General features: G+C 49.1%; 2 protein-coding genes across 3 annotated transcripts; one reads left to right on the top strand and one right to left on the bottom strand.

Annotated features, from left to right (window-relative positions):
* The first annotated feature begins 1,492 nt into the window (after positions 1-1,492).
* On the top strand, positions 1,493-8,352 carry FOXG_08579 (uncharacterized protein). Of its 2 annotated transcripts, none has more exons than XM_018387580.1 (2): positions 1,493-1,859; positions 1,918-8,352. In XM_018387580.1, the coding sequence occupies exon 2, from the start codon at positions 7,000-7,002 to the stop codon at positions 7,906-7,908; it is 909 nt and encodes a 302-aa protein (XP_018245449.1). In that variant the 5' UTR covers positions 1,493-1,859; positions 1,918-6,999; the 3' UTR covers positions 7,909-8,352. The 2 variants fall into 2 exon arrangements, with proteins under 2 accessions (XP_018245449.1, XP_018245448.1); XM_018387579.1 differs by having other exon boundaries at positions 1,906-8,352.
* On the bottom strand, positions 6,514-12,158 carry FOXG_08578 (structural maintenance-chromosome 2). Its single transcript, XM_018387578.1, has 5 exons — positions 12,029-12,158; positions 11,918-11,958; positions 11,749-11,869; positions 8,608-11,696; positions 6,514-8,553 (listed from the first exon to the last, which is right to left on the bottom strand). Exons 1-5 carry the CDS (start codon positions 12,053-12,055, stop codon positions 8,289-8,291), a joined length of 3,543 nt encoding a protein of 1,180 aa, XP_018245447.1. The 5' UTR covers positions 12,056-12,158; the 3' UTR covers positions 6,514-8,288.
* Between the last annotated feature and the right edge of the window lie 11 nt (positions 12,159-12,169).

Below are 12,169 nucleotides of genomic sequence, written 5' to 3'. Positions count from 1 at the left end.
ATCCGTTTCAAGATCTGAAGGACAGCAAAATGTGCAATGCGGTGCTTTTAGGGTCCAAAAGCTTCTTACAGACGTGCCCAAGAAGAACTCGAGGTGAAGGGAAGGATTAGTGGTTGTGACTTTGTTGTCATACTCTGATAAATCTCGTACACGGAGCTTGAACCTAGTTCTCGTGTCACGCGGCGGTTTGCAAGATCGTTCTTTGGTCACTGACGAGGGAGGTCTGAGATAGTTGTAAGGTATTGCGAGAGGAGCCTTCAACGACAATAAGGGAATGGATGTATCGCGGCTGGGGAACGGAGGGGCACTGTCACCTGTGACAGGGAGGAGAGATTGATCGATGCAAAGTTGTCAGGGCACTTTGCTATAGGGAAGATGTTAGATTGGTTACTGATTCCAGATCCACGTAGGGGGCGTATATCAGAAAAACGGCAGCAGCGGGGACACGGTCGACTTCAGAGTGGACTGGTCAAGCAGTTGGCTGGGCCCCTGGAGATGAGGTTGAAGGCCAAAAACGTCCTTGTTCCCTGAAGAAGGAGCCTGTCGTATGCAAGATGCAAGCCTGACGGGGCGTTAAATCGTTGTTCAATGAGAGAGCTTGGGCTCGTGGGTCCCGGGAACCGGCCAAGAGCTTTAAGCTTGGTGCCCTTTGACTGCCTGACGAGGGGACCGATCCCACGCCCACTGACAAGCAGGTCATCAATCACGGATAGATGGCCCGGGCTCGAATGTGACTCTGGCAGTGGGAATAAAACACAAAGAGCTGACTTCGAGCAGAGGTAACAGTATCAGAAGCTCACGGAGAAGGATACGGGTTCCGTCAAGAAAAGCTTTTCGAGCACAAACAAACGTGGATAGACATGTGGAGGAGTGAGTGTAAGACGAGCAGGGTGCTGGACCAAGTGGATGTGTGCGTCCCGGTATCCGTACGGTATTGAGTTTCCACAAATTCGAAAGATTTCGGTAGAGCTGGGTCAGCTAATAATAGAGGCAGTTGAAGTTGTCTTAACATATATGACTTATTGGTGGGAGAGAGACAAAGGCTCTGAGAGCGCTTGTAAAGGCTGGGGCAGAGTTCCAATCCACAGCTAAGGTAACTAGTACGCGTCGAGTAAAGAGCGACAGTTGTGATATGAGGTTTGGAGCTGACGATGACATATAGCCCTTGAACGGCGCGTTTAATAGGGTTAGTCAGGACGGTGATCGAGAGACAGGGGTGAATAACAAAGATTGGGAGATGGATGATGTTATTGCCAAATGGAGCGCGGGGCGGGCTGAGCTTGGGTTGGGGGGGATGTTGGATGGGATGGGATGGGATTAGGAGGGATGGAGTGAAAGGGGACGGGAGGGAAGGAACACGCCCCAGTTCCATCGATGACAGGCGTGCCTGCCTACACCTCATCCATTCATGCCTGCCAATCCAATCCAATCTTACCTTCCTAAGCGTAGGTAGGTATTTCTTTCTTTCCTCTTTCCATTCACTTGGCCTACATAACAAACTCTTCTCCCATTTGGTCATTTTCGTTTCTACCCCCGAAATCTTGTATTTCATGGATAGTTGACTGACAAGGATTCGAATACCCCCGAACCAGCTCCGCTTTGTTTGACATGGAATGGTTGGAATGCGCCCGATCTCCTGGGTCTTGTTTCTTCTCTGTACCTACGTACCTCTACGAAATGCCGTTAAAGCTTTACCAGACTGGGACAGTGCCGAAGCCGCAGACGGACATTTGCAGCTGATGGGTCGGCCTTAATTCTTCGCAGTCGGAACCGCTCCCCTGGCTTTGATGAGCTACCATGTTCCAGTTAAAAAGTTTGTGATGGATGGGAAGGGTTGGATGTATTCATTCATCATGCAGGTATGTATTCGTCCATCCATCTGGTCTTGACCTAATGCAGCTAAAGAATGCGAAATAGCCTTGTCCTAATTTTCGCCTTCCCTCTGACCCCTACTCAACTTGAAAAAGTTGCTCAGCAGCACGTTCAAGTCCAAATATACGACTATCTTCTTGCATACAAAACGATATCGCATTGTCGATCGTTCCAGCTCAGTTTTTAACTGGCCAGACATAATCTCAGTCCTCAGTCAGCCACGCGAGTGGACAGCCTGGTACAATCAGTGAAATGAGGCTGACATAACGTGCAAACAAATCAATACGAACCTCTATAATACTGAGACATAAGGAGATACGTCGACCACAATGATGGCACAGAATCTTTGGGGGTCATTCAAGGCTGTGTCTGTGCTTTTGACGTTGTTCTTGTCGGGAGGCACTTCAGGGATCACCCATGGACAAGGTCAATCATTAACGGTGATGCAACCTCCCAGGACTGTCAGGATGGAAGTCATTGGTTTGGACCAAAGAACTGGCAGACTCCCCACGCATATGCCTTAGTATTATCCGTAAGAGCATATGTCGCAGTTTTTACTCGTGCAGCATGATTTACCTCTTTATTCGGATACTCGATGGCCTTGTTATCTTGTTCACCACGTCTTACGTACAGAAAAGCAGCCCTTGAGGTGTTTCCTCATCCTCACAAACTTGTACCTGTCATTGGCAGGCTTGGCATTAAAAATGCGGCCATAGTCCCTGGTTCCAGATGGCGATCTGATAGGGCACCATCAACAAGGGTGCGACCGTGGAAGAGGACACTCATGTCCCAATGAAACCCTTGACAGAGGCGCCGCGGAGCAACAACCACCGGATCCGTCCCAGCCACTGGCAACAAAGGAAACGGCTTAATGATGTCTTGACGCTTGGATCAAGTCCCGCTCCCGGCAGCCTGTGTGGGTAGTCGCGTGGCCGAACCCAGCAATGAACGCCTCTGTGGGTCATGGCTGTCAGGAGTTGACTCTGGCTCAACAGTTTATTTTCTCTTGTCATCGACATCATGACGATGTATGGTGGACATTGAACATTCGTTCTCGAGACTCAAATTGCGCGCGAGCTTGTGGCAAATTTTAGGCATACACGTCGTTGATTCCCTGTTTTCAGCTCTGCCATCCTGCATCAAACCATATCATACCATCAGAGTCTTTGGATAAGTTGAAAGGATGGTTTCCATACCACTACTATAGTACAACCACAGATGAGCCTTCGATGCTTCTATTAGAGGCCTGATCGAGTACTGATCGTCCTGAAACGATCTATTACTATAGTACAAGCCTATGTTTTTACCATGGGACCTCCGACTACTCCGCCAAACCAGTTTCGAGACCAAAACAGCCCTGAAATGATCCAACAGTTGACCATACCCTGTTGGTTCAACGCTGCATATTTTGGTACCCTCAGTGCATGAAGCTTGTAGACGTGGTGCTTAGTGATACCATGCAAGCTAGCAAGAACTAACTCTGCAAGCTCCATCTTGCACATGCAGGTTATGTATGCAGTACTATAACGCTGCATAGTCCTGTGCGATGATATCGGTGTTGCTCCTCAAGCCTCAACGCCTTGATTATCGGAGCCGGCACCGACATTCGTCGGCGTTAACAAGCCCTACCGTCAAGGCCCATGTGTATTTGAGCACAGACAAAACTATCCTATCCCTATAACTAGATGGTGAGTGGTAACATAAGAGGAGCCCTGGTTACCATAGACCAGGAGCTTCCCGCCAAGCTAGCTTAGTTATTTTCTGGAACGTGCCAAAGCCACGAGCCAATAATCCGACTGATCGGGTCGAGCAGACTAACTTACTTGAACGTCGTGAACTTACATATCCCGAATACTTATACTACCAGAAACTCCTTTAAGTTCTCTTTACTATTCGAAAACACAAATATCTCGATTCAAGAGAAGACCCGCATAATCCTAAACAATTTGTACTAAAGTGCAGTGGACAGGAAACACGCCGCAAGTCTGGAGGATTACGGTGTTGGCCCTGGTCTAGCCAAACGCGACAACCAACAAACGGCCCACAAAGAATACAGCCCATTTACTCAGCTCCCACCACTTGTGCTCAAATCGTCTTGGGTCAGGTCACCAAAATTCCGCAGTACATTGATCCGCTTTGGCCGAGTTGCCAAGCATCAAGGGACATAATGTCTGATCCATCTCCTCTAACAAAAACTACATCTATGTATTAGAGGTGTAAGAAACTGAATGCAGATCGAAAGATGTTCAAGCCGAGAAGGATCATATGCTGGTGCTCTTGGTCAGCGCGCGCTTCGGAAGATTTATATCCTTGTTCATGAGTCCTCCACTCCTCTTCAAACGTTCTCTTTCATCCTTCCTCGACAAGATATGGACTAAAGCTGCAGTGTGCTTGGATCCGATACGACCATACAGTCCGTCGGGGTAACTCTGGCTGGGGGTATTGGTGGTTTTCAAGAGCATTACTGCAAGCGGTGATCTGACAGATCGAAACCAACACTATCACGGCCAGCGTCTGTAGTTGCTGAAGTGGGTGTAGAACTCGGCACTACAATCAATTGATTCCTCGTATTCATAAACGCAAAGCCTTCGTCAGGTTTGGACTCAAACCAAAACTAAACGGCACTCCTTGGCGGTCTCCATATCTAGGGAGTGAGGGCTCTCTCACAGTTATTAGGATCTTGATAGGACGGGAGAGCTTCTATCACAGCGAAAGATGGTTGCAACATCGTGCGAAGTGCAATGTCCGAGAAGGAGCCAGGGTATTATCTAAATACGGATCCCTGGAGTTCTTTTGTTGCTGTTGTCTTGATACAACTGAGGCATAAAATCTCCACAGAGTCCACGAAAGGTCTTCACCTATGGTGTTTTACCTGTTTCAAAGCCGTTTCATGTACCGAAACCAGGATCATTGAAAGAACGAGAGCCTGAGTTGGGCATAGCTATCCCAACCACAGCAAATTGGCATTGGCGGAGTTTGTCTGCATTATCGTCACCGCTAGACCATTGAGGGGTTGCGGGGAGGCTATGGTGGAGATGGATCAGAACCGCTGCCAATATCGAGCCTCAGTTTCGTTCATCCTTCAAGATCCCAGGACTTCCCTTGCAACAAGATGTGGAAATTACAGCAAGGCATCCTTTTCAGCCTGAAAGTTAATCGGTGGGGCGCGGACCCGAGTCTCCGGCTTGCTTTGTCTTCAACATTATCCGTCAATCTGTTCTCAGGCTTTTGTGGTCGAGCAAAGTGAGATAACGATGCCTGTATGCCATGCTACCAACAGTCCCATATGGTTATCTGGGGGAACGGTTGTGCCTCTATCTCACTGCATTTCACAACTTCCTCTATGGGTATGGAGTTCCGACCTGGGCTAAGATCTGTGGGCTTATGCCCGTTGGTTTAATACCTAAGTCATGTCGTAAAGGTGTCGACGCACTTCTGGCACGCTGAGACTCGATCTGGCTGAATGAGGCCAAAATGGTATAATCAACCAACTTCTTTTACCAGTTACAGTTACCTGTTGATCCCTGCTTGACAGCTTCGTGACTCTTCTGGGCCAAGTACAGCAACCATGTGTGCTTACTTTACTACGAGTCAGCGTGTCGGCACGACAGGGAAGCCAGGAATGGAGGCTCTGGATGAAAGCAGAAGTATCTCCGACCAGCCTCATGGCGATCAATGCAGCGAGGGTTTTCTGGTGGTCGCAGCCGCCATGAGGAACACCAGGATCAGACGGGAATTGACCCACCTCTTCAACAAACTACCTGGTTAACTCCGGGACTTACTTGTGATGACCAAAGACAACAACATTATACTGCTTGACAGCGCACAGTGTCGCAGTCAAAACAAAGCATGAATTCGCAGAGGAGCGCGCTTATGTTGGCCAATAAACTCGGAGAAACGAGGGCTCTCCATCAGGGTTGATCAGAGTAATCTTGACTTCTTATTTGATACCTCAGCCCCAGTATAGCTGAAGTGAGGCCGTTGGCAGTTGACACATTTACCGTCAAGTGTCTTGTTGGTGGCACCAAGGTTCAATGACCAAGACAGTCAAAGAGGGTCCCTGGCGTTGACAGGTCGGTGGGAAACGGCTGAACCGTTCCGCTGGTGACCGTGCTCGGTATTTCTTTCTCTCCGACTAACTCAGATCCTTTGAGGTAGCTGCAGGATACAAGTGCTGCGAAAGCATCTGTCTATCTAGTTGGCCGAGACACGTAATCCATGATCAGCGGGGTGTTGCAATTAGCATGGCATCTTTACAATAGCACCTCCTCCTTCGCTATCAGATCAGGGAGGAGGTATGTCTTGTATCCTTGGAAGAACGGTACATATCACTCATGCTATGTGTACGATGATATCAAACTACATCGGATAGGCGGGACGACAATATGCATAGCAGCTGTGCTGAGCGGCTACGCATTCCGGACCCTGTGGAGAAGACGTGTTGTCAAAATGCGTCCCTACAGGGGAACAAGACCCTGTCTCGTTGCATAAAAGAGTGGATGTGATGGGTGCTTGCTTGCTAGCTTTTCACGGTTCCAACCCTACCATTCCAGCCCAGCAGGAGGCAACCTGGCCTAGCAGAGTTTTATATCGCGGCATCCATGGCACTGACAGAGCTCAGGCAAGGGATTTAGTTTGAGACTCTGAATATCCCGGTCGTAATTTAAAACTCAACGATGCGATAGGTGCGCTCTGGGAGGGGTTTCCAATGAATCGGAGGCCCGTGGCCGCCGAAGGGGTACAGTAGTGAGTAGTTGGAGATTTAACATCCTGGACCTATCATGACACTTGAGGGGAAATGAAAACTCGAAACAAACCTAAATCACTAGTCGACCCTACAGTGTGTGGGCTCACATACATACAATATACATACATACAGCAAAGACCACCACAACTTGGTCGACAACAACAAAGATCTGCAAACATTCAAGAACGAGACCGATCAATATCGGACTAGCACGTTAACGTCGACTTCAGCCCTCAGACCCTTGGCTTCCCCCTATTGCGCAGCTCGTGCGAGAGGCGCTTTGCAGTGCATATGCATCTCTGAGGTTAACTCAACTCAACCCAACTCAACTCAAGCCTCCCTCCCTAGTGTTTAGCGCAGTCCCCTCACCTCGACGGCAAATGACGGATTTGATCCCGCGCCTGCAGGGCTATCTTACCGCTGCAGGTCGCGATTCAGCCCTCGCCCAGCGGCTGAGCGATATGACAACTATGCTTTCAGGTATACGCATCCGTGATGGAATGGTTGCCACTAAGCACTTTGTGTGCAACCTAGACGCCGTGTCGCTCATACTTCTCACCGTCACCCTCGTCGCTTTCCTCGTCCCCGTCTTGATCCTCTTCCCTCCCGTTCCCGTGGATCGCAGCGATGTCCTCCGGCAGACCCACTCGCGGGCCGGCGTGGCCCTCCAAGACATGGACATCGGCCCTGGCAGATCGCCCGAGCGCCGGCTCCCCGGGGCAGAGCCGGAAGGGAAGGGGGCTGTTGCACAGAGTCTGCTTGTTTTCCCTGTTCAGCCATGTTGTGGAATTGAGCTAGAGCGTGACGTCGCCTCATTCAAGCACTCAGAGTTTGATCGTTTGTACACGCTTGCTCAACGGGACTCTGAAGTTGGTCAGCAAGATGTTTGGCAAGCTATCTCACGCGAACACTTCCCGTTGCTAGCCAATATCGAGGTCGACCTCTGGATTCCTGATCCAAACAAGACTAGCCGCCTGTTGGGTCATATTGAAGGCTCCTTTCTTGTCTTGAAGTTCCCCTGGACAGATTCAGGACTACAGGGTATTTTGCAACAAGTCGCAGCCAAAATTAGCCACGGCTTGAAAGCCATACCTGAAAAGGAGTTCTTGTTGCCAGTGTCATTCCCGAATGAGGAGGAAATTCGAGCAAGAGGTTATTCCTTTGCTGAAGTCACGATCGGAGGAAAAAATACTACGGGACTGAACATGGATGTTGAACTTCCTGCTGAGCTGGTTCGGTATCTGGGAGCTGAGCGACAAATCGGGATCTTCAGGGTAGATCAACTGTGAAATATGCGAGGTCCGCACCAAGTTGATCAACACATCGACAAACGAATGGCATTGTCCGTAATTTGTTACGTGCAGCGTATTCCATGTTCCTGGAGAAATAGTTAACTGACATACAATATCGTTTGAGGAGACACAAATCAATTTGTTATTCACGATCATATTACAAGATCAACCCATCTCGTGAACAATGAAGCACTTTCAAAGCAATCGATAAGTTGCAGGTCATGCCTTAACGTTACTAAATCAAACGGTATCACATAGTATCCCAATGCCTAAAATACATCATACCTCCTCATCCAACCCGACGCCTCATGTACAAAATCCGGTCTAGTCCCTGTCATACACTCATTCCAGACATTTTTCAGTTGCCATCAACGTCATTACTTCATATCCGCTGGCGTGAGAGCCTGCACCATACTAGTACCTTCGCTGAAGCGGGTGCGGAAAATGCGGTTCGCGTTTTGGAACATGCCGTCTTTCAGACTGACGACTATGAACTGCGAGCCCTTGAATCGGGTCTTGATGAGACGACCGATGTTCTGGGTATGTGAGAGATCCAGCGCAGCATCAACCTCGTCAAGAATGTACATAGGGGCAGGCTTGAACTGGAGCAGAGCCATGATGAGAGACAGAGCAACCAGAGATCTAAAAGTCAGAGCATTAACATTCGTATGTCATTAATAGTCAGGGATTGCATACCTTTGTCCACCACTCAGTTCCGTCAAACTCTGCTTCCACACTTTACCAAGACAGACCTTGACCTCAAGACCATCGCTGATAGTCTTGCCCTCGGGAGGATCAAGCTTGGCAAAGCTGCCTCCGGGAAGCAACTCAGAGAAGATGTTACCAAAGTCACCATTGACCTTCTCCCATGTCTCGTGGAGTGCCTTCTTCTTGTAGTCATCCAAGCTGACGATTGTCTCTTCAATCTTACGCTTGTCCCTGATGACAGTCTTGATCATGTGCTTGAGCGACACCTCCTTCTTCTCAACACTGTCGATCATGTTCATGACCTTGGGGTTGATCTTCTTCTTCATACCCTGGAAGCGCTCAGTCAAGTTGTGTAATGTTGACTTGCACTCTCCAATGTTGTGGTTCTTGAAGTCATACGGAGTTCCGCTGCGACCAAACTTGTCCTTTTCGTCCGCAATCCAGTCGAACTCCTTCTCTAGACGGGCGACCTTTTCGGCAGCACCTTGTTGCTCTTTATGGAACTTCTCCACAAGATGACCAAGCTTCTGCATTTCGAGACTCTCTTCAGCAATGCGTGAGTTCTTGGAGCGAGTGGCATCTTCCAAAGCTCGAAGCTCGTCATCGAATTGATGCAACTTGGCACGTTCATCATCAAGCTGAGCCTGAACAGTGTCGTGCGTTTCCTGAAGTTCAGCCTTTTGCTTTGCTAGGTTTTCAATGTCTTTCTGTTGGGCCTTGATGGCGATCTCAACTTCTTGTAACTGTTCTCGAGCAGTAGACAAATCGACACCCGCTTGCTCAGCGTCGAGTTGTGCACCCTGGAGTTCTTTTTGCAGAGTCTTTACGGCGGCAGCGTTCTTACCGAGGCCAGCTCGCAGCTTATCAAGTGCCTTCTGCAGTTCGACGAGCTTGGCGTCCTTGTTGTTGTCGAAGTCATTCATATCCTTCTCAATGGTCTTTATATCGGCGGTTGCCTTGGCTTGTCGAATCTTGGCCTCGGATATGCTCTCTTTGAGTTCTTGAATGGTTGACTTCATATTTGCAACTTCCTGAATGATGGAAGACGAAGAGTTGCCGCTGATCTGCTCCTCAGCGAGTTTGATTTCGTGGCTCTTGAGATCCAAGTCTTGCTTGATTCTGCGAGCTTGGTCCAGCTTGGCTTTCTCCTTAGATATGCGGGCTTGGAGCTCCCTCAAAGCACCTTCCGCTTCGCTCAGTTGACGAGTCAGGCCGTTGAGCTTCTGGAGAAGTACCAGAACACCGCTCGAGTTTGGTGAGCTTCCGCCAGATAGTGTACCAGATGGATCGTACGCATCTCCTTCAAGAGTGATACTCCTCATGCGCACGTTCGGGTCGAACGTGACCCTCTTAGCAGTATCTGCATCAGCACAGATCAGAGTATTGCCGAAGACATACTCCATAGCTGCTGACACCTCGTGATCATAGCCAACTAAAGACAGCGCCAGATCAACCTTGCCAGGTGCGATATTTTGAGCCGTAGCGATGGTTTGCGCCGAAGCTTTGAAAGCGGCGATCTTGTTGAGAGGAATGATAGTGACTCGCTTTCGTAGCTTGCCCCTCTGTAGCAGCTGTGTACCTGTCACCTCAGTATCAACCACGACATTGTATAGGCGTCCTCCAGCGCAGATCTCCAACGCAGTGCCGGCCTGAGTGTGCTCCTTGTCAAGAGTGAATAATTGGGCGACAAGACCCTTGACCTTCGATCGATCAAAGTTGGGCACAGGATCCGCGTAGTTGAACTCTGTGTTGGCGACTTGACGCTTCAGCTTGTCAGATTCTTGCCTCAAATTGCGAACGGTTTGTTGCAACTCTGACTCCCTCTTGAACATCTGCTCTTCCTGACCAGGTTCGAAGCCCAATCGGCCAAGTTCTTTCTCTAACTTCTGAGCTTGTGTCTTTAAGCCATCAAGATCGCGCAGGAGATCGGCGTTCTGATCCTTCGCCTTTTTCGCACGAGGCTCTTCTTCCTTGACACGCTTTTCCAAATGTGCAATCTTGATCTTTGCTTGCTCTTGCTCTGTAGCCGCCGTCGTTGCACGATTCTTTGCATCTTGAAGTTGACCCTGGTAGCCGTTCTCTTGACCATCCTTGGAGGCCACACCTGTCTGCAGAGTTTGAAGAAGTTCTTCCTTAGACTCGGCGTCCTTGTTTTGTTGTTCCAGATCTTCCTTGGCGGCATCGTACCGGGCCTTTGCGTTTTCGAAAGCGGCCGTCTTCTCCTGTAGGGTGGCTTCCAACTCTGAGACCGTCTTTTCAACAGCTACCTTCTTTTCTTCTTCCTCTGCCAAGCTGGACTTCTTCAGATCAAGAATAGTGGCTAATCGCACAAGCTCATTCGAGTGCTTCTTGGCTGCCTCCTCTAGTGCTGAAGCCTTGCCTCCTTTTCGAAGTTCCTTGTCTCGTTGAGCTCGCACTTTCTTAACATCCTCTTCAAGATGAGAAATCTCACTCTTTAGACGAGCTGCTGACTCCTCCAGATCGCGCCGCCTTTGCTTCTTTCCTTCGAGATCTGCCGCTGACTGGCTTAGAGAGTCTTGGTAGCGCAGATAATCGTACGCAACAACCACTCGAGTCAGTCTCTCCAGGTCATTTTGAGTCTGTTGGAAGTCTAGGAAAGCACGCTTTTCAGTTCGTAGTTTCTCCAACTTGGGCTCAATCTCGTCCTTGAGAAGCTCTCGAAGCTCGACTAACTTGGTTTCCTTCTTTGCCATTGTCTTGAGGGCCTTGTCTCGACGATCCTCGAACATCCTGGTTCCGGCAGCTTCCTCTATCATGGCTAAGATCTCCACAGCCTTCATGTTGAGGACTTTGGTGATGCGACCCTGCATAATGAGGAAGTTGGGGCTGTTGATGTTGAGCTGCACCGACTGGAATAGGTTTTGCACCGTCTGTTGTTGAGCGCGGTGGCCGTTGATGAGGTACTTGGATGTTCCTCCAAGAACGATCTGTCGTGTAACACTAATGGTGGCATATTCTTCGAACCCGATCGGCGACTTCTTAGTTTCTCGATTGTCGAAAACAATTGTGACGCTGGCTTTTGTGACACCAGCTTGACCGCGCTTATATATCAGGTCCTGTGGTTGTCGTCAGTATGTACTAAGGGTGGTCGAATCGGCGGTGACTGACCTGTAGATTTTGTGCTCGAACCGTTGACATGTTTGTAATTCCGAGAACGAAACATATCGCATCGAGGATGTTTGACTTTCCACTACCGTTGAGACCGGTGATCGAATTGAAACTCTCGTCCCTGTATATGTTGGTTATGTTTCCTCGAATGTATTGATAGTTGGCTTACCATCCTGAGATCACGGTACGCACGGCATAAGACTTGAAGCCCTATTTTTTTTTTAAAAAAAAAAAGGTCAGGATGGATATAGCACAAAAATAGTATGGATCAAGTTCTTACGTCAATAATTACTTCAATAACCCTCATGTTGGGCGAGGTTGAGTCCGCGGCTTCGTTGAATCTTTTGCTATGTTTCGTCGCTCCGCACTCCAAAGGGGGAGGGGAACGCGAAAGTAAACAAGAGAGTTGCGACCGATAAGG

This window comes from Fusarium oxysporum, chromosome 2 (genome assembly GCF_000149955.1).
Source record: "Fusarium oxysporum f. sp. lycopersici 4287 chromosome 2, whole genome shotgun sequence".
NCBI classification, from domain to species: domain Eukaryota; kingdom Fungi; phylum Ascomycota; class Sordariomycetes; order Hypocreales; family Nectriaceae; genus Fusarium; species Fusarium oxysporum.
This window is presented reverse-complemented; position numbering and strand designations above follow the sequence as displayed.

What these genes read in the sequence shown, in the direction of transcription:
- FOXG_08579 (XM_018387580.1), top strand. Translation starts at nt 7,000, where the DNA reads ATGACGGATTTGATCCCGCGCCTGCAGGGCTATCTTACCGCTGCAGGT.
- FOXG_08578 (XM_018387578.1), bottom strand. Translation starts at nt 12,055, where the DNA reads ATGAGGGTTATTGAAGTAATTATTGAC. An exon ending in CGTACCGTGATCTCAGGATG is followed by an intron (nt 11,870 to 11,917) that starts GTAAGCCAACTA and finishes CAACATATACAG; the next exon opens with GGACGAGAGTTTCAATTCGA. An exon ending in GAACTGAGTGGTGGACAAAG is followed by an intron (nt 8,554 to 8,607) that starts GTATGCAATCCC and finishes TCTGACTTTTAG; the next exon opens with ATCTCTGGTTGCTCTGTCTC.